This window comes from Mustelus asterias, chromosome 5 (genome assembly GCF_964213995.1).
Source record: "Mustelus asterias chromosome 5, sMusAst1.hap1.1, whole genome shotgun sequence".
Taxonomy (NCBI): Eukaryota; Metazoa; Chordata; class Chondrichthyes; order Carcharhiniformes; family Triakidae; genus Mustelus; species Mustelus asterias.
Window position 1 is genome coordinate 56,025,280 of NC_135805.1, and position 22,160 is coordinate 56,047,439.

Genomic DNA, 22,160 nt, shown 5'->3' on the forward strand with positions numbered 1-22,160 from the left:
CAGTTCTACTGTCTCGATCTAGCACATCTAGCACTAGCCACCATATATCTTGTACTGATCCAGCCCATTTAGCTACTGAGTGCTATCTTGCATCTTAACAAGTGCACAGGTAAAGAAACAGCTCTCTCAAAACTTAGCAAGAGAATTACTAAAATTATTGGTGTAACTGTTGGCAATAGAAGTTTGATATTGAAAATGCTGTTTTAATAACTACTTGTAAAAGTGTTGCATAGAGGGTTAAAAAAGTGAGTGATTAATTGTATTCTTTTAGATTTGGTTATGCTGTGTCTGGTGAGGTACATAATGTGACAGTGGGTGCAAATAAAATCTGAATCCACTATAAAAATTAAATGCATCAAAGCTAAAAACCACTTATGAATATAGCTCCTTATACAGTAAAAGCTCAAATCCCTATGAAACCAGAGGCTTTCTGAACATGGGACAGATTTATTATAACCAAATTTTACAAGAAAAATTATTTGCAGTGACGTTGCCAGAACTACTTCAACATACTAAGTACAACAGCTTGTTCGAGCAGATTTAAACAGAGGGAAAAAAACTTTAATTCCACATAAACCAAAGTTTAACTTCTCTATTTTCAGAGACTTCAGTTTCAAAATATTTGCTCGTTGTCTAAATACACAGGTACAACAACTTAAAAAAAAGGAAATTTCATGATAGTATATGCTTAAAAATACACGTGAATCACATTTCTCAAAATAACTGTCTTAATACAGATTTTGTTGACATTACGAATGCAGTAAATAAGATGAATTTAATCTCCTAGGGTGCGATCTTACTGGCCGTTCATGCCCTGCTGCTGCTGTAGCAAGAATGGAGAATTTGGCGCTCAGCCAAATCTCTGAATACTGCAGCAGGACCGAAAATGCAGTTAGGGGCAGCATTGTGTTAATTTGCTCAAAGTGCTTCAGGTGGCATGAATAGCTAGTAATGTTTATGGCGACATATCTTATAAAACAATCAGTTCTATCATGTGTAGAGTAATAAAACTCTAGAGGCGGAATCTTACGGCTGTTCATGCCGGCAGGATTAAAGTTTATTTATTAGTCACAAGTAGGCTTACATTCACACTAAGTTACTGTGAAAATCCCCGAGTCGCCACACTCTGGTGCCTGCTTGGGTACACTGAGGGAGAATTTAGCATGGCCAATGCACGTAACCTGCACATCTTTGGACAGTGGGAGGAAACTTCAAACCAGTGGGACTTCTGTTGGTGAAAATATCACCATCTGCCAATTTCAGGGGGCCAAATTTGGTGCCGGTAGCACCACTTTCTTGATCCCATCAAACACAATAGAGATATTCATTATCACAGGCAGTTTGGAATTATTGGTGTAGGATTGTCCGGTCTTTATTAACAGCGTATCTCCCCATTTTCAATAGCACTGCTGCCTCACAGCACCATAGACCTGGGTTCAAATTCCCGGTTTGGGTCACCGTCTGTGTGGAGTTTGCACTTTCTCTCTGTGTCTGCGTGGGTTTCCTCCCACTGTCCAAAGATGTGCAGGTTACGTGCATTGGCCATGCTAAATTCTCCCTCAGTGTACCCAAGCAGGTGCCAGAGTGTGGCGACTAGGGGATTTTCACAGTAACTTACAGTGTGAATGTAAGCCTACTTGTGACTAATAAATAAACTTTAATCCTGCCGGCATGAACAGCCGTAAGATTCCGCCCCTAGAGTTTTATTACTCTACACATGATAAAACTGATTGTTTTAGAAGATATGCCGCCATAAACATTCATGCCACCTGAAGCACTTTGAGCAAATTAACAAAACAATGTAATATTTCACAAAACCATTTTTCAAAGAGGGGTCCTTAAGATTTCACAATCCCCAAATATAGAAAAACATTCCATTTTTGAGTTAGTGAATTAGAAAAGCTCAAATATTAAAGTGCAGATTTAATATTCCTAAGTAGTGACCACGATGCAGAGTATTACCAGGTTGCAAGAACATTTTGCAATGAAAATGATTTACATTCTCTTTTTTACTGTAATTCTTCATACGCTTATATTCCAGAAGAATCTCTTAATCAGTTTTTCTTCTCAGACAATTCATGTCTCACCCATTCTTCCCAACCACCAGGGAAATGTAGAGCACTGAAAGGAAAAAAAACAGTAATTAGCCCCGTTATCATCCAGTGGTAACAGAACAGTATGCATTTGTTTTTTCACCAACAAATACTTGGGCTAGTACAAAGCCAAATCAAATAGTCTCAAAGCATTTCATATACTGAATTGCTTTTGTATTACAACAATTGTTCTGGAACTGGATTAAAGAAAATTACTTGTTTTAATTTAATTGGAATATTGCATCAAGTACTGGGTGCCACACTTCAGGAAAGATATGAGGCACTTAGAGGGCACAGGAAAGATTCAAGAGAATTGTTCCAGAAATGGGAATTCTGGGGATTAGAATGGACTGCTAGTTTTTTATCTTTCAGCTCGCGTAGACATGATGGGCTGAAAGGCCTCTCTGTTCTGTAACTTTTCTGTGGTTTTATGGTTCAGTTATGACAATGGATTGGAGAGGTTTGGGCTGGTCGCCGTGCAAAGAAAGCAAAGAGGAGATTTGATAGAGATGTTCAAAATCATGAGGGGGCTGAACACTTGAAACTGTTCCTGCTTGTAAAAAGATAGAGAACAAGAGGACACAGATTCACAGTGATTTGCAAAAGAAGCAAATGTGATGCAAGAAAAAGCTTTTTCACACAGTGGGTGGTTTGGGTCTGGAATGCACTACCTGGAAGTGTGGTGGAGGCATTCGAGGGCATTAGATGATTATTTGAATATAAACTATATGCAGGGGTATGGGTAAAAGGCAGGAGCATGGCACTAAGTTATAATGCTCATTTGGAGAGCTGTGCAGATCAATGGGAATAATGGCCTTTTTGTGGGGAAGCACGGCGGCAGAGGTGGCACAGTGGCAGTGGCTAGCACCGCTGCCTCACAGCACCAAGGACCCGGGTTCGATTCCCGGCTTGGGTCACTGTGTGTGGAGTTTGCATGTTCTCCCCGTGTCTGCATGGGTTTCCTCCGGGTGCTCTAGTTTCCTCCCACAGTCCAAAGATATGCAGGTTGGGTGCATTGGCCATGCTAAATTCTCCCTCAATGTACCTCAACAGGCACTGGAGTGTGGCGACTAGGGGATTTTCATAGTAATTTCATTACAATGTTAATGTAAGACTACTTGTGACTAATAAATAAACTTTACTTTAACTCTAATTCTGGGAGGAGATTTTATGGAGATACTCAAAACCATAGGGAAATATTATTCCCACTGGTGGAAGGATTGAGAATGAGATGGCACAAATTTAATGTCATTCAAAAAAAAGTAATGGAGACATGAACCACATGGTTAGCACTGCTGCCTCTCAGTGCCAGGGACCCAAGTTTGATTCCCTGCTTGAGTCACTGTTTGTGCGGGATTCTGCACGTTCTCCTCGTGTCTGCGTGGGTTTCCTCCAGGTGCTCTGGTTTTCTCTCTTGGTCTGAAAGACATGCTGATTAGGTGCATTGGCCATGCTAAATTCTCCCTCAAGTGTATCCAAACAGGCACTAGAGTGTGGCGACTGGGGGATTTTCACAGTAACTTCATTGCAGTGTTAATAAGCCTGCTCGTGACACTACTAAATAAATAAATAAATGAAAATACTTCTTGTGCTATGCAGTGTAATTAAAATCTGGAATGCACTCCCGGAGAGGGTGCTGAAGGCAGGGTCAATCGAGGCATTTAAGAAGGAATTCAACTGTTGACCGAAAAGGAAGAATGTGCAGGGTGTTGAGGAGAATGTCAGGGAATAGCATTAGGTAAATTGCTCAGAGGGCTAGCACAGACAGATGGGGCCTCTTGCACTGAAACAATTGTGTAATTCTTATTAAAAAATGACATTTCACAGACATGTGGAAGCGTATTTCCTGAAAACACAGTACATTTTTTGATATCCAGAAAACAGCACAAGGTACTGGATACTGAAAACTCTATGGGCCCTGACAACATTCCAACATTTTTCAGTAGTAACTGAAAAATTGTGCTCCAGAACCAGCTGCTTCCTTTGCTAAGCTTTCCAATACAGCTACAACACTGGCATCTATCAGACAATGTGGAAATCTGCTCAGGTTATGTACTGCTCACAAAAAGCAGGACAAATTCAAACCACCAATTACCACCCCACTGATCTCTCTTATCGACAGTATTATCAAGCAGCACTTACTCAGCAATAACCTGCTCACTGATGTTCAGGTTGGGTTCCGCCAGGGCCATTCAGCTCCTGACCTCATTGAACCCGAGAGGTGAAGTGAGAGTGACCGTCTTTGCTATCAAGGTGGAAAGAAAAGTTGGAAGTAAAGGACATTTTTTGGACTAGAAAGGCGTGGTGAATATTGTTTATTGGGATTGTTGGGGCCAATTGCACCAACTCCCAATTGCTATATAAATAAATGGTCCAGATTTCACAATTGAAGATTAAAAATTGCTGATTACACCAAACAGAAGGGTAGAGGAAACTGTTAACAAGAACTGTGAAAACAGTTGGAGGAGACAGACAGGTTTGTAGGTTTGTTAGATAGGTGGTCACTCAATGCAGAAAAATATGAATGAATGCATTGTAGAAAAGATGAAAAAATACACATTGAGTAATAATATTTTAAATGGGATAGAGGAATCTTGGAATGCAGATACTCAGGTCAAAGGTGGCAGGCCAGGTTGAGGCAGCCATAAGGCAAAGTGACTGCTTGGATCTGAAATTAAGGACACAAACAAGAACTAAGGCTGCAAGTGGAGTACTGCAATTTGGACTTCCCATTACAACATCAAAACAATTGAAAAACTATAGCATAGATTCACCAGAGTTACCAGGCTTCATGGGTTACAGATATGAAAATTTAGAATCTTTTCACTAGAGTTGAGAAGGTTTAATGGCCTGACAGAAGTCTTCAATATTTTGAAGAGCTACAATAACGTAAATAGCAAACACTATTTCCATGAACCAGTCAGATAGTAACAAGTGGACATACATTTAAGAGTCACAAAGGATTAAAGTGAAGGCTAGAACATATTGTGAGTGGTTCTACTTTGTTTTCTTTGCCATTGTTGAAGCAGGAATCAGTTTGCAATGAAGAAACCAATGCAAGGTATGGAGTAGGTGTGAGAGTAGGATTATGACTAATAATGGCTTTCATGGAGAAAAATACTGGCAAATTTGACAGTATTGGAACAGGGTATTTTTCTAGTTCTTTGACAGTCTATGAATCCTGCCTCATTTCATCACACAGATAAGATTCACTTCTGACCAGCAGATTAGATTCACTTGCTAACTGAAAAATAATCAGCTAAAAAAGTAACATAATACTTTATGTTGCCAGATCTTACCTGCTATAGCCCATTGATGCAGCAGCATCTAAAGCCTTCTTGCTCCTGATTCCAGCCACACATGAGAAGACAATTTTGTCGGATGTGGATGGCATCATCCCATTGTATGTTTCCAAAAATTTGCTGGGATTCAATTTCAAGGCTTGCTCCATTTGCTCCACTTTAGATAAACGGAAAAACAAATCAATGCATATTTAAACAGTTCCACCAATAAGATACAATATAGTTATTTAAAAAGTAATAGTATTTTTTTAAAAATATGGTCAGATCCAAAATGCACAACCTTATGCCGCTCTCCTATATGTGGCTCTCATAGGTTAAATGACATTTTCAATATCTTACAATTTTGACAGTTTTAATTACATTTGGAACTATGTAACGTATAAGCCCAGTTACAAAATAGCAGTGTGTCTCTGTAACTCAAATTGGTAATATCTGTACTCAAATATCACTCTTCCAACAATAAAATATACAGCTGAATAGCTTGAACTTCAACATGTTTACAAACTTAAATCATTTCCATGTTTACTGCTGAAATTGTGTTTTAAATAAACATCCATATGGTGTCTACTCATGGAAGGTATAGGGAAGGTTATTCCACAGGTAAGTTTAGTCACAGCCTTTGCTTTACATTTCTCCCCATTCATTCATGGGATGTAGGCACGGCGGCAAAGAAAACATTTAGAGTAAGGTGGTGGTGAACAACTACCACGAGAGAGGGAGCTCCAGAATTTCAGTAACAGCAAAGGAACAATGATTCATAGAATTATAGAATCCTACAGTGCAGGAGGTGGTCATTCGGCCCATCGAGTCTGCACCGACCACAATCCCACCCAGGCCCTATCCCCACAACCTATGCATTTACCCTAGCCAGTCCCCCTGACGCTAAGGGGCAATTTAGCATGGCCAACCCACCTAACCCGCACATCTTTGGACTGTGGGAGGAAACTTGAACACCCAGAGGAAACCCACGCAGACACGGGGAGAATGTGCAAACTCCATACACAGAGGGAACCAAGCTGGGAATCGAACCCGGGTCCCTGGCACTGGAGTGCACCGTGCCAGCCCACTCCCAGGTGAGGATAGTAATTGGCTAGGAGTGAATCTAGCAGACAGTGGTGTTCCCATGTGGCTGCTGCTCTTGTTCTTCTCGGTAGCAGGGGTGAGGGGCTGGAAGAGGATTTCATCAAAATGTAATAATCTGGTGTTACAGGATATACTGTATTTACTTTTGTAATGAAACTGTGTTTGTTCTTGGTACAGTGGTGACAAGATGTTATCCTTTGAAAATTGCTAACCGTGCGCTATTTCTGTCACCATGGCATTTAAAAATGATAGTTCCTGGATTGAGTCCAAGTGCATCAATTTCCTTGTACAGTAAATAGTCTAGCTCTCTGGAGCGAGAGTCAACTGGATCAAAACCGGGCAATTAGGGAAGGGCAATAAATCACATCCCATGAAGGAATTAAAAAATGACAAAGTTTTGGAATTCTGTCTCTAAACCTGTCCACTTCACTTTCCCCCTATAAAACATTCTTCAAAGCCGACCTCTTTAGTCATCTGTACTAATATCTCCTTACGTTACTCAGTGTCAAACTTTGGTTGATAGCACTCCTCTGAGGTGCCTTGGGACATTTCAAGACATTAAAGGCAAGCAGCCTAAAATTACATAGGAATGAAATCCTCCACAAGCAAAATTGTGCAGCCTTCATTTACAAATTGAAATTGTATGAGGAAATGGCCCATTTGTTTTTGTTCTCAGCAACCTTCCTACTGCAAACACAACCGCCCTTGAGAACACTGGTAGAACTGACCACAGCATAGTCCAGTGAATGCAAAACCTTGTCTCCACAGTGAGGTTACCTCCACCATGTAGTGATGTACCATCACCGTTCCAACTGCGATAGGTGGAGGGTAAATTTAAGAACCCAATCCTTGAGATTGTGCGGTCCATCAGCAGCAGTAAAATTGTACACGATTGCAATCTGCAAAATCATGGCACTTCACAAATCCAAACATTCTTTGCTGAATATGCCCTGCTGCTTTTCATGTTTCAGAACAAGAATGGGCAGCACAGTAGCACAGTGGTTAACATGGCTGCCTCACAGCGACAGGGACCCGGGTTCGATTCCCGCCTGGGTCACTGTTTGTGTGGAGTTTGCATGTTCTCCCCGTGTCTGTGTGGGTTTCCTCCAGGTGCTGGAGAGTCACATGTATACACAAAAGTGATGGCTGACTCTCTTCGAATAAGTTTGGGTTTTGTGAACACCCAGAAGCAACACCGAAAATTGCCAACTTTACTGAATTCTATTCCATAACTTGCCATGGTGGAATTTTATCTCAATCTCTAGGTTTCTAATCCACGAGATAAATGTGGCAGTTTTTCTCATTCTTCTAGAAAATCAACCCTAGCATTTTCCCATTAATCTTCTTGTTTCCTAAATGCCGCAGCCCATTCCTGATGTTGATCACCTTGCACAAAAATAAATACTTGATCAGGCCAATCCTCAACACGTATTACTGAATGTGGGTTCTCTTTTCCTGGTCACATACACTTCTAAAAATATTGTTTTAAATTTGTTCTGGCTTTCCTGTGATGTATCTTATATACTCCCAAGCAGGTCACCTCAGAGATCCCTGCTTTCAAGACTGAAGAACCATAGCTTATCAAGTTATTTTGACCCTTAGCAACTATTATTTTCCTCCACACTGTCTCTAGGACCCATAAGAACCACCCACTGGCCAGAACTGTGGGCAGGGCCCAATAAAGCTCCAGCATTAGTTCTGGGATCCAGATTCAAACAATTGAGAGACATTATTCAGAATCCCATTTGTTTCATTACTGCCCCACACTAGTGCAATAATTATAAAAAATTCAGTGCATCAGAGGGTGGATACTCAAAGGTATACTCACGTGGCACATTTATAGATCCTGGAATTTTTCCACTCTCCTTGATCTCCCAGGGTTCTCTAACATCGATCACAATTGTCTTTGATTTGAGCAACTGTTTTAATTCCTGGTAGGTGACAGTATCAGAGGGAGCAGTACAAACACTCCGGTAGCTGCTGGGCTGACTTTGGTAAAATTGAGCTATGTATAAAAATGCAATATTATAAGTTTAAAGTTATGAAAATCTGACCAGTCTTTAGATTCTTTTGATTGATTACAGGGACTCTGATACTAAACTGAAAACATTAATGCATTTAATTAACCATAATTAGCAACACAATTTCAACTAAGACAGCAAGCAGTATGAAAACAATCACATAATTTTGTTAAAGCTGATAAATGTGTCCTAATGTATTTTGTGGGGCGGATAGGTGGGCAATTCAGGTTTTCAAAACATTTGCATGTGCAAGACCAGGAGCTTCCACCCCACCCTCTCCTTCTCACTCCCCCCTTCCCCCAACCGAGGAAAAAAGGACTACCCACGCTATTAGAGAAACTGGTCTGATTTGGCAACGTTAGCTCAAAAGGAGTTTCCTTTTTGATCAGCACTGTGCACTTTCATGTACCCTTTGAATTTAACCTGGTGAAGATTACAAGAAACCCGTGTTTCACCACATGATAGAAATTGTTGCAGGATACTCCTTTAAAATGTTCAGGACTGTAAATGCTTGATGAGTTACATCTCACATCACTATAATACATACAGGGCATAGAATTTCATTTTTAAAAATCCATCATAAAAGACGATTTTCAATTCTGATTACGTTACTGTGCATCAATAACAAAATGTAGAGGGCTGATGCTAAAACGAATGGAAAACCGTCTATGTGTCAGTTTACATGTCCAATACAATGGCAGTGAAATTTTATTTCCTTTGCTTGTTGAATTAATAACAAGGATTACATGTAAAGTGAGACGGAATTGTATTTTTATAGCTTCTTAAATGACCTCAGGAGGTTCCAAAGCTCTTTACAGCAAGGAAGTACCTGAAACAGCCAATGTGTGCATAGCAATTGACAATGACCTGATTGTCTGTTTACATGACTTTTGAGGAAATAAATACTGGACAGAACAGTAGAGATAACTCTCCATTCTTCTTCAAAATATCATCGGATCTTTGATGTCCATCTGATATAGCAGACTTGGAAGGTCAAGAGATTTTATACTTATTTTGAATTGTGACAATGTGGCCATCGATAATGTTACAATGATTAGCGCACCATAAGTGGTTCAGAACCACACTAGAATCATAGAAATCATAGAAACCCTACAGTGCAGAAGGAGGCCATTCGGCCCATCGAGTCTGCACCGACCACAATCCCACCCAGGCCCTACCCCCACATATTTACCTGCTAATCCCTCTAACCTACGCATCTCAGGACTCTAAGGGGCAATTTTTAACCTGGCCAATCAACCTAACCCGCACATCTTTGGACTGTGGGAGGAAACTGGAGCACCCGGAGGAAACCCACGCAGACACGAGGAGAATGTGCAAACTCCACACAGACAGTGACCCGAGCCGGGAATCGAACCCGGGACCCTGGAGCTGTGAAGCAGCAGTGCTAACCACTGTGCTACCGTGCCACCCTACTGACATGTAATTTAATTGCTGCCAATTAGGATTCAGGTTGTCTTTTGAGTTAAGGTTCGGTTACAGTTAAAGCTTATGATTAGGGATAAAAACAAAACATTAAAGAGCAGGGATTGGAGCTTTAGTGCTAGGGTTAATCTGTACAATATGTGTATTTTACAATGAGAAGTGATGGTAACATGGTTCTTTTCCTCTCTCCTCTCCTCCACACCCTCTTTTTTCCTGGCTCAACCCTCATTTAAAAGATGTAACATAGCAAAAGTACTTGCAGTTACATGTTACCTTTTACAATCCCGTTATGTCCCAAAGTGCTTTTGCAGTCAATTAAGTGCTTTTTGAAGTGTAGACATTGCTAGGTGTAGTCGATAAGTCATTAATTAGTGGGAAAGATGTAGAGGAACACATTTTCAAAATTTGCAGATGACACATAACTCAGTTGTGAACTGTGAGGATGATAATGATAAACTTCAAGCAAGCAGACAGATTGGTGGAATGGGCAGACAAGTGACAGATGAAATTTAAACAGAAGTGTGAAGTGATTTGTTCTGTAAGAAAAGTGAGCAGAAGCAACATAAATGGAAGGGTACAAATCTAAACTGGTGTGCAGGAGCACAGGGATCTATGGGTATATATGCACAAATTATTAGAACATAGAACATTACAGCGCAGTACAGGCCCTTCGGCTCTCAACGTTGCGCCGACCTGCGAAACCAATCTAAAGCCCATCTAACCTACACTATTTCAATATCATCCATATGTTTATCCAATGACCATTTAAATGCTCTTAATGTTGGCAAGTCCACTACTGCTGCAGGCAGGGCATTCCACGCCCTTACTACTCTCTGAGTAAAGAACCTACCCTCTGACATCTGTCCTATATCTATCACCCCTCAATTTAAAGCTATGTCCCCTCGTGCTAGCTATCCCATCCGAGGAAAAAGGCTCTCACTATCCACCCTATCTAATCCTCTGATCATCCTGTATGCCTCTATTAAGTCACCTCTTAACCTTCTTCTCTCTAACGAAAACAACCTCAAGTCCCTCAGCCTTTCCTCATAAGACCTTCCCACCATACCAGGCAACATCCTAGTAAATCTCCTCTGCACCCTTTGTGAGTCAATTGTACCATTGTACAACAGAATTCCACAAATAGTAATGTTATTGGGGAGATGATGTATTTTTAGTGAGGCTGGTGTAAGAAATTAATATTCCAGAATATGAGGGAGAACTTCCCCATTCTTCAAAATTGTGTCAATGGCTTGCTTATGCCCATCTGAGAGGGTAGATGGGATATTGGTTTGAGGCAAGTAGTCAACACACATAGTGACACAGTGGTTAGCACTGCTGCCTCACAACACCAGGTACAGGTTCGATTCCTGGCTTAGGTCACTGTCTGTGCGGAGTTTGCACATTCTCCCCATGTCTGTGTGGATTTCGTCCGGCTGCTCCAGGTTCCTCCCACTGTCCGAAAGACATGATTAGGTGCATTTGTCATGCTAATTCTCCCTCAATGTACCCAAACTGGCGTCGGAGTGTGGCGACTAGGGAATTTTCACAGTAACTTCATTGCAGCGTTAATGTAAGCTTACTTGTGACACTAATAAACTTAAACTTTAAATACAACTCTTGGGTGGTACATTTATCTTTTCTGAGGCCCTCTCACTAACCATCTTTTCTCTTTTGCTCGCTTCCTCCCTTTCACTGTCTCTCTCACACATCCTTATTCAGTGAGGTTCAGGAAAGGGAAGTGGTGAGGAGATGGGTTAGTGAACAGGAAGTAAAAGTGATGATACACTTCAGTGTAGGTTTAGCTGTGTATTTTTTAATCTGTTTTTACATACCAAAGATTTTTTTTGAGGAAATTAATCACTACACACCAACGTATCATAGAATCACTACAGTGCTGAGGGAGGCCATTTGGCCCATCGAGTCTGCACTGACCACAATCCCCTCCAGGCCCTATTCCTGTAACCCCACATATTTACCCTGCTAATCCCCCTGACACTAGGGTCACTTTAGCATGACCAATCCACCTAACCTGCACATCTTTGGACTGTGGGAGGAAACCGGAGCACCCAGAGGAAAATCATGCAGACACGGGGAGAATGCAAACTCCACACTATATCCTTTTGAAGAAATAAATCACCAGATATTTTTTAAATTCTACTTGTGGCCCTATTAAAATTTTCCAAGTGACCCTCCCTATTTTTCTAATATCACGAGTTAAAGATGTCTTTCGAAAGACAATACTTCTTCCATTGCAGCACTCCCTCAACACTGCATTAGGAGCCTTGGACAGTCTCCAGAGTGAATGTTCAAGCTTCTGACTCAACATTTGAGAAAGACTGACTAATCCAACATTTCCCAATGCTGAAAAATAGATGATTCACTGACTCTTGTTTCCCCACTACTCAGATGCTGCCAGTCCCAAGAACCATACTAGGAAGATTTCTCATTGTAAAAGTACACACGTGTATCCACAAATGACATTTACAAAAAACTATTTGGTTAAACATGAACCACTCCTGCCACAATCGTTTTTTAAACACACAGACACAACACACCAGTATCAACATTGAGCTGAATTGAGTGTTATTTTACTTTCTGTTGACGCTCAAGGTTATGGCCCAGCACGGGGAAAGCTTCTCCCGAGTTGCAGGCGATTCCTGGGCCGCTTTCTCCACTCCACTCCACTCACCCCAATAGAGCAGCCGCTGGTTTCGGTCCGGCCGGCAGAGCTCTCGGGCGGCAGAGCTCCGGCTCACCGGCCGCAAGACCAGCGCCGAGATGAAGCCCAGTATACGGGACATGCTGCAGAAGGAAATCAGATCGCTCGCGCCTCTCTCCACTCGAGCCCAGGCCAAGATTCCAAAACCAACCGTCACCGCCAGGGGCGAGGCGGGGCTGGCCAGGCCGGCACATGCGCACACCCCGATAAGCCCCGAAGGTGGGATCAGAGCGAGGTGGGTGTCAGTCAGGCTGCGCTCAGCGCGAGAGTTGGAGCTCAGCCGCCTGCTTCCTCGCGTGTCGCGAAGCTGCTGGAAAGGCTGCTGGAAGCGGCCTTCTTCCCTGCCCCCATCGCTCGCTTCACCGGGAACCTAACCTAATCCAACCCAGCCCAGCACCCCGGACAGGATTCCAGGACGGCCGCAGGCCAGGTGGTAACCCGACCCCTTTCCCGGGACGTGCCGAATCTCTGGAGGCCGCTGTGAAGACAGTCTGATCCACCAAGGTGACAGACAAGAGTTGTCGGCATTTCACTTACAAAACCTGAGAACAAGGCCTGCGCCTTCTGACTAACCGACTTTTAAATAAACTGCAGTCTTAGAATAGTTTTCTGCCCACGGCATTGCGGATAAATCTATTTTATTTGCACCATTTACACTGAGTTCTAGTTAAGTCGATTCCTAGTTTTTAATAGCAATTTGAAATATGATTACTTCGGTAGCTTGGATTTATATTTAGTCGTGCGTCCTCATCCAAGTACCTATTAATGTGTTGACTCGAGCACAGCTGCAACTGAACCCTTAACATTCTCCCAGTCAGAGTTTAATTGTCCTGATATTAATATCCCCTATAACTGGCCTGGAGTTTCACACTTAAGTCAATTATTTTGATTTTTTAAATACTGCCCGATTCAAACACAAAACCGTGCCTTTCAGTTTGATATGCAAACTTCCCTGTATGGAGAGGATTGTTATAAAGTCATGTCACGGTGACAGGGTTTCAACAGAAATTGAGGACCAGTAGTTTAAAAAAAACATGTTTTCCTCTTCAGGTTAAAAAATGCAACAGACATTTCCCTGGCAGTGGCCAAGGTTACAAATTCCTTGAATTTCTTAAAGTTTGTGTGGTAAATTTATTAAACCACTCCACATTCTTTAAATTACGTTCGAAAAGTCATGCTTAGTTTGAATTAATTTCTGGATGTTTTTGTTCCATAAACTTTTATTTTTTATATTGGAACAAAGTAAAAGTCCAGAATTTAAGCACCCCTCCCGAACCTGTAAGAAGCTGTCTGATTTTTACTTGTATTGTACAGTGAAAATATTGACTGATTTTAATATAAGCAAAAAAGTCCTAAAATAAACATTGAAACCTGAAAAGATATACCTTTTCATCTCTCGTTTTTGGTATTGTATGTCATACTTGACCTCTTACAAGTCATATATAGCTTCAGAAAATTTGTCTGCACTTGATGTGTTTGGCTATTACAAGCCAAGTAATTGTCAATTACCATCCTCCAGGTCCCAGACTGCTTTGACCAACACCTGTAACTTCTTTGTTTTTATTTACACTAAGATCTAATAGTTCTATATTTATTTGTTTATGAAAATACTGGTTAAACTTATTAGCTTTTCCTTCGGGCAGTATTGTATACTTGTGCTTTCTGTGGCACAGATTAGCTCTACAAGTGTTGTCAAAACAATGCATTAAATTCAAATAAATTGCGTTTCTTAAGCTACAGCCACACTTCCATGTTAAGTAGGGCTGCTATCACTCAACATTTTAGACCATATTCCTAGTTCTCATGGAAGTCTTGAGGGGCAAGGCAATCAAGCTTTCCAGACAAAAATAGCTCTGTCATTTTGCTCTGGTATTGTGGAAAAACCATGATTTTGAGTCCCACTCATTTATTCTGAGTTTAAGCTTGTTCTGCACTCTGGGTCTTAGTTTCTTAATTGAAGAAAATGATTTACCAGTTATCAGTCTTAAAGCTGTTTGTTATACTTGTCCATTCTTGTAAAATTATTTATGCAGCATGTTAAATTATCAGTGACAGATGCGGGTAAAGGATCCATTCTCCCGGCGTAATGGTGAAATGACAAAGAAAAGCAGAAGGCCTGAAAAGCATCAAGATGAAGATTCATCTGATGAAGTCTCGGGTAAGATACAGTTTCTGTTCTTACAACAGTAATACTTTTTGTGATGGGGAAGATTGGATAGTAGATACAGCCAGTACAAAATATAATGGAATGTTCATTATAAGCACTGGTAAAGTTTTTAAAAAAAATTTCTTCAGTACCTGGCAAAATAATTTTGCCAAATTGTTTTTGTCTGGTCAGCCCAAACTTTGAAAATACGCTTCTACCATGCATTAATATACACATTTTCAGCTGTAGCATTACAGTATTGGAGTTCATTAATCCATTGTAATACTTATCAGTTATTCTGTGAGAAGCTTTTAGGCATTACTGATTTAGCAATGCTGTTTAAAGGGCTAAGCAAATTGAAACACTTTTGTTTAACTCGTGTGGCACAATGATACATCTATAATGTTCTTGTAATTGTGCTTTGGTTAATAACAAGGTTGTTTGATTATTGTTGCTTTGGAGTGACTAAATTTAATACAAAAACAGAAGTTGACAAAATAAACAGCATCTGTGAAGAGAAAGTTGCCCTGACTTGCTTATGAGCTAGGTGAAAATTGTATAGTCAACTTTACTCTTTCCCAGAAGATGTTCTATATCTTCCTGTCTGAGAGATTGTATGCTGACTTTAAAAATATATAATTTAATAAGTATATATAGCTTTGACAAAGATGAGTGGCAACATTTTCTTTTGTGGCTCCACCTAGCTGGATTTTCACTGGTTTATGAAATTGCAATCAGTAGCCTGTTTGATTTTAAACCAAACACTGTTTATTGTCAATTAAATGAATTATGTCCAGTAACTTATCTGGCATCATGAAAATTTAGGTGGACTGATAGAAAAATATGACAGATACTAACTCTTTGTAGCAAACACCTAAAATGTATAAACGATAATATTTGACTGCTGTGATTTCTAATCACTACAGCAACTTGGTCTAAAGAAACAATGGTAATCAATTCATAAAGTTAGTGGTTAATCTTTCAGTAACTCTAAAATGTTCCTAACATGTGAGGGGAAAATAATGAAAGGGAATCCTGGTTAATTCTCCATGCAAATAGATTTTTGTTTTCTATAACAGTTTTACTGAGAGTGCACACAAAAGTATTCTGTTGCACTTATGGAAAAGTCAAAATAGTAAATGGTTCCCAAAGTTGTGAAAGTTTATATTTTTATTTATTTACAGTTTTTGAACATGGGGATAAAGCGGGAAAGTGGAGTTGAGGGTTATCATATCAGAGCTGTCATGATCTCATTGAAGGGTGGAGCCAGACTAGATGGGCCGAATGACTTCCTTCTGTGCTTATGTCTTATGGTGAGATATTGCACTTTGGAAGGACAAATCAAAGTAGAACGTACAGGGTAAATGGTAGGACTCTGAAGAGTGCAGTTGAACAGAGGGATCTGGGAATACAGGTACAGAATTCCCTAAAAGTGACGTCACAGGTGGATAGGGTCGTAAAGAGTGCCTTTGGTACATTGGCCTTTATAAATCGGAGTATCGAGTATAAAAGTTGGAATGTTATGGTAAGGTTATATAAGGCATTGGTGAGGCCGAATTTGGAGTATTGTGTACAGTTTTGGTCACCTAGTTACAGGAAGGATGTAAATAAGATTGAAAGAGTGCAGAGAAGGTTCACAAGGATGTTGCCGGGACTTGAGAAGCTGAGTTACAGAGAGAGATTGAATAGGTTGGGACTTTATTCCCTGGAGCGTAGAAGATTGAGGGGAGATTTGATAGAGGTGTATAAGATTTTGATGGGTATAGATAGAGTGAATGCAAGCAGGCTTTTTCCGCTGAGGCTAGGGGAGAAAAAACCAGAGGGCATGGGTTAAGGGTGAAAGGAGAAAAGTTTAAAGGGAATATTAGGGGGGGCATCTTCACGCAGAGAGTGGTGGGAGTGTGGAATGAGCTGCCAGATCGTGGTAAATGCGGGGTCACTTTTAACATTTAAGAAAAACTTGGACGGGTTCATGGATGAGAGGGGTGTGGAGGGATATGGTCCAAGTGCAGGTCAGTGGGACTAGGCATAAAATGGTTCGGCACAGACAAGAAGGGCCAAAGGGCCTGTTTCTGAGCTGTAATTTTCTATGGTTCTATGGTTATGTGCAATATTTAGATTTTCATTTATTAATTGAAATATATGAATTTTGTTTGGTATAGCTGCAAATTAAAACACCTGACACTTTGGAAATAAATACTTATGTAAAATATTGCCATGGGAGGACTGTGTGAGCCAGAAGATTCAGTAGAGGCTTCACTGCGTTGCTACTAGAAGTATGTACTTCAGGTCCAGTGCCCTATTCCACACTGTGGAATAATGCAACCTACAGATTTGGAGTTATTTGGCTATGCCATGTTCTCACATTAAACTATTCATGGTTTAATTTTAGTATCACAAAATTAGTTTCAATGTTCCTTTATGTATCTGTGTCACTGTCTACAAATTCGAGCGACAAATCAGTCTTGATTAATTTACCATTTGCTATATAGCCGCACCACCAACCCTGTATGTAACTTCTACTATTGCCTATTGTGTGATAAACTGTAATTATAAATTAAATAGTATAGCTAATGTGTGATGTCCAAAATGTGGCAATTTCTAGATCTGGTGCTTTGTACAGTAAACCCATAAAGCCTAGGTAACGTTTTGCGCTAATCACTATTTTGTTGTCTTCAAATTTTGGTTGTGTGAAGAGAAGGGATGTTCTTGTTCAATGGTGGTGGTTGCATTTTAAATCACAATATATTTGCTTTTTTGATTTGATTTGAAAAAGCCCCATTTATACCCATTCTCTGCTTCCTATCTGTTAACCAATTCTACATCCATGCTAAAATAAACCTTTTGTGTGGCACTTTATTCAATGCCTTTTGAAAATCCAAGTATACGGCATCTACTGGTTCCCCTTAAATTTCCTTAAGGTTAATGTGCAGGTTCAGTCGGCAGTTAGAAAGGCAAATGCAATGTTAGCATTCATGTCGAAAGGGCTAGCATATAGGAGCAGGGATGTACTTCTGAGGCTGTATAAAGCTCTGGTCAGACCCCATTTAGAGTATTATGAACCGTTTTGGACCCCATATCTAAGGAAGGATGTGCTGGCCTTGGAAAGGGTCCAGAGGAGGTTCACAAGATTGATCCCTGGAATGAAGAGCTTGTCGTATGAGGAAAGGTTGAGGACTCTGGATCTGTACTCATTGGAGTTTAGAAGGATGAGGGGGGATCTTATTGAAACTTGCAGGATACTGTGAGGCCTGGATAGAGTGTACGTGGAGAGGATGTTTCCACCAGGAGGAAAAACTAGAACCAGAAGGCACAACCTCAAGAGACGATTCTTTAAAACAGAGATGAGGAGGAATTTCTTCAGCCAGAGTATGGTGAATCTGTGGAACTCTTTGCCACAGAAGGCTGTGGTGGCCAGGTCATTGAGTGTCTTTAAGACAGAGATAGAAAGGTTCTTGATTAATAAGGGGATCAAGGGTATGGGGGAAAGGCAGGAGAATGGGGATGAGAAAATTATCACCATGATTGAATGGCGGAGCAGACCCGATGGGCTGAGTGGCCTAATTCTGCTCCTATGTCTTATGGTCTTAAATGTTTCCCACTATTTATTTACCTCAATACCTGTAATGTTCTAAGTCTGGGGTTTGTGAGTTTTAACAAAAGGAGAAAGATAGGATTTGCACATGTAGATTCAAAATAACAACAACAAGGTTTATTGTAGGTGCTCTGGCCTGTACAGAGAAGAAAATGAAACTAAACAGCAGCCTGTGTAACATTCTAACAACATCACCAAATCATGTGATTAGCTGTTTAATACAACTACTTAAATACATGATATCCCTCCCTCTTTAATTCTGGCTTCTCCACAACAAATTACTATGATGTTACACATAGGATCAATAATATTCTCGACACAGTACTATGTATCATTAATCATTATACACAGTCAAAAAAGTTAATCAGGAGGACATCTATTCCTCTTTGGTGATATATGATATTCTGGAATTTGGCCGTCCTTGACCCTAGAAGTATGATTTGGAACTTAAGTAGACTTATTGAAACTTATTCTGCATCGTTCTCACGTGGTATAGTAGCATAGACACAATCATCAGGCATCTCAGATTCAACTAAGTCTTCCATACTAGCATTCACAACACTAGGAACTAAAGATGTTGATACCTCCAGAGATGATTCTGAGAAATATTTAAAAAGACTACAATTGATCAGCATGGCATCACCAAAATAGCTCAACTTCGGTTTGGCTCGTGTAAGAAATTGGACCTATTTTTGCTAAGCCTATAGCTGTACCCATTTCTCACTTGTGGCATAATTACGCATTGACACTATCTCCTTGTTGAAATAAGCGTTGTTTTGCCCTTACTTCTCGTCTAGCAACTTGAGATTGTTGTTGACGATCTACCAATTCTGAAGTTTCTGGAGGTACTAACAAATAGTTCTCAGCTTTCTCTTTAAAAGTAGTAATGCAGGTGATCTTTTGTTGTCGCATGGCATGTGTTTTTATAAGATGCCAAAAAGTTATTCACGTGATGTGATAAACCTTTCTTGAAGCTTTTAAATAATGTTTCAAGGATTGTACGAATCTTTCAGCTAATCCTTTGGTTGATAGATGATAAAGTGTGGATTTTATATGCTGAATACCATTTACTTTGAGATAACCTTCAATTTCTTGTGAAGTGAACTGTGAGCCATTATTGCTGACGATCTGTATTGGTTTACCAAATCTTGCAAAAAATTTCATCAAGTTTTCAATGGTTTGTTCAGATGTAGTAGATCTCATAATGACTTCTGGCCACTTTGAATGTGCATCACTTATGACTAAGAACATGTAACGGATCAGCAAAATCTGCATGCAATCATTGCCATGGTATTTTAGGCCTCATTCAAGGGTGTAAAGGAGACAACGGTGGTGTATTTCTTATTTGTGCACAGGATTAACACTGTCCCACCTTTTCTTCAATCTAAGCATCCAGACACAGCTACCAAAAATAACTACGTGCTAATTCCTTCATCTGGACTGTACCAGGATGTTCAAAAATTCTTCCTTGCAGACCAGGACTCCCCACAATAAACATCCACCTTGGGCAGTCAACTTGAGCTTTTTTGACACAACTGGTTTCAAATCAGAATGCTTATGATGCTTTCCAGCTATTATTTCTTTCAATACCCTATCTATCATCTTCCCCATCATGGGATCATTCCTCATATGTCTCTTAAATTGAGCATCTGTCACGGGCAAATGACCTATTACATAAAGAATATTAGCAAAACTAGTTGACACTGCTCAGTAAGTAAAGGTAAGTGTGATGATGCATCGGCATTAACATGGCACTATGATTGACAATACTTTATATTGTAGGAGTGTGCAGATAAGATCAGTGGACCATCTTTGCAATCAACTAGCAGCTAATGAAGGTATGTCTTTGCACAGCCCAAAAATAGTAGTTAAGGGTCAGTGATCAGTCAGTAATGTGAGATGACAACCATACAAATAATGATGAAACCTTCATAAGCCAAAAATGATACTCGGTGCTCGTTTTTTCTAAGCATAGTTAGATTTAGCACTCGTACTCGTCAAAGTACGCAAAGCAAAAGCTATTGGTTGTTCTTATCCCGAAGACATAATATGTGAAAGTACTGCCCCATGCCATAAGGTGAAGCATCACAAGCAATAGATAATGGTATCTTCAGATTCAAATGAACCAATACTTCAGACTTTTACAAAGCATCTTTGACATCCTTGGATGCTTTCTCACATTTTGTTGTCCAGTCCCATGACCGGGGTGTGGGGGAGCGGGAGGGTGGGGGCAAACTAATTCTTCTTTGATCTTGGGAAGAATTGCATTTGGCACCACTCTTGCTTTGAGACTTTTGAGTGATTATTAGGCTTTATCCTGCGTTTCATTTGTACACCCTTCATTGAGTCAAGTGTCTCTTGTAATTATCCAGAAGGTGCTGTCGGTCTGTTTTAACATTGACCAATCTGTTGATAGCACTCCAGTTAAGCTTTATCTTCTCCAACCATAACCTCCCAAATAGAGCTGGGAAATTAACATGGACCACATGGAGATGCAACTCCACTGTTAGTCCACTTAGCTCAACGTTGACCGTGACGTAACCTTTTAACTGCATGATCTCTTCCAATGACATCACCTGGTGTTAATGGAAGGCGCTTCAGCTTTTGTTGGTATGTAGTCTCAGGAATTAAAGACACACCAGTAACAACCTCCTTCTTAATAGGTTGTCCACTTAACTTCAGAATCACCCAGCATCTAAATGATCCGCCCTTTATGGATAAGACATTCAGTTGGAGCTCTTCATCATATTTCTGGACACTCTTCTTCAGAGTCACAATTCATTTCTTCCATGTTGTAACATTTTTTTGTAGAATGCAACTTGTTCTTTTTTCTTGAAGGTACCCAGATTATTCTTCTGAATATGCTTCTGAAGGGAAGCTGGTTTAGCCTGACAATCTTTGGCAATGTAACCCATTTTGCCACAGTTCTTGCATTGACTATCATTGCTCCAGTATTTACTTGCTGAGTGGCCCATTTTGACACATCTGTGACATGCTTGTTGCTGTTTTGACATTTTTATAGGCAGTTTCCCACTTGTGGATCTGCATTCCTGCACCAAATTGTGACGCCTCTTTAGCAGCCAGTTTTATTGACACTGCGATTTCTACTGCTGCCTTTAAAGTTCATGTTCAATGCACATGTTCAATAAGCAATCTTCCTTGGATTGCCTCATTTTGGAATCCACAAAGGAGATTATCTCGAATAATATTTTCTAATGACTCACCAAACTCAGCATGTTGTGCCAACCTTTTTAAGGTTGCCACAAACTGAGCAACGCATTTGCCTTTCACTTGATTCCTTCGGTGGAGCCTAAACCGTTCCACGATGATCAGTGGCTTTGGAGAGTAATGCTGTTCAAGGACCTTTATCATGTTACTGTAAATTTTGGTTCCTGGCTTTGCTGGATGAACCAAACTCCAGAGCAAATTGAAAGTTTTACTTCCTATTGTACTGAGAAGAGCTGGTACGAACAACTCATTTGCAATTTTATTCGCACGTACAAAGTGCTGAAAATGTTAGGCATAGGAACTCCATGATTCATTTTCTTTATTGAAAGGATCCATGGATCCTAATTGACGCACCATTTCTCTTGCACTAGTGGCTGGAGAGTGCTCAGTATATTTTTTAATTTTGCTGTCTTCCCAGTACTCCCCTTTTTACCCTGGCGACTTTTGTCTTGGTGCAATTTTAAAAAATGGCCTGAGCTATACAGCAGAGCATCCCTTCTTTTAAATATGGCCGATACTGTCTGGAATCT

General features: G+C 40.4%; 2 protein-coding genes across 13 annotated transcripts in view; one reads left to right on the forward strand and one right to left on the reverse strand.

Annotated features, from left to right (window-relative positions):
* Positions 1-427: 427 nt before the first annotated feature.
* On the reverse strand, positions 428-12,823 carry tstd3 (thiosulfate sulfurtransferase like domain containing 3). 4 transcript variants are annotated; one of them, XR_013497764.1, is made up of 5 exons: positions 12,632-12,821; positions 8,307-8,483; positions 5,393-5,552; positions 1,920-2,121; positions 428-926 (listed from the first exon to the last, which is right to left on the reverse strand). XR_013497764.1 is itself a non-coding variant. In XM_078212630.1 (4 exons), the coding sequence occupies exons 1-4, from the start codon at positions 12,741-12,743 to the stop codon at positions 2,055-2,057; spliced, it is 516 nt and encodes a 171-aa protein (XP_078068756.1). In that variant the 5' UTR covers positions 12,744-12,823; the 3' UTR covers positions 428-2,054. The 4 variants fall into 4 exon arrangements, 1 of the variants encoding a protein (XP_078068756.1); XR_013497763.1 differs by having other exon boundaries at positions 428-917; positions 1,904-2,121; XR_013497762.1 differs by having other exon boundaries at positions 428-1,133; positions 1,592-2,121.
* Positions 12,824-12,888: 65 nt separating this feature from the next.
* Positions 12,889-22,160, forward strand: part of usp45 (ubiquitin specific peptidase 45) — a 161,280-nt gene continuing 152,008 nt past the window's right edge. For 8 of the 9 annotated variants that reach the window (XM_078212618.1, XM_078212616.1, XM_078212617.1 and 5 more), the window contains exons 1-2: positions 12,889-13,165; positions 14,711-14,819. In XM_078212618.1, coding sequence (XP_078068744.1) covers positions 14,717-14,819 — 103 coding nt within the window. In that variant the 5' untranslated portion in view covers positions 12,889-13,165; positions 14,711-14,716. Of the gene's footprint in view, positions 13,166-14,710; positions 14,820-20,189; positions 20,241-22,160 lie in introns of those variants that run through there. The other variant, XM_078212625.1, reaches the window with a different exon arrangement.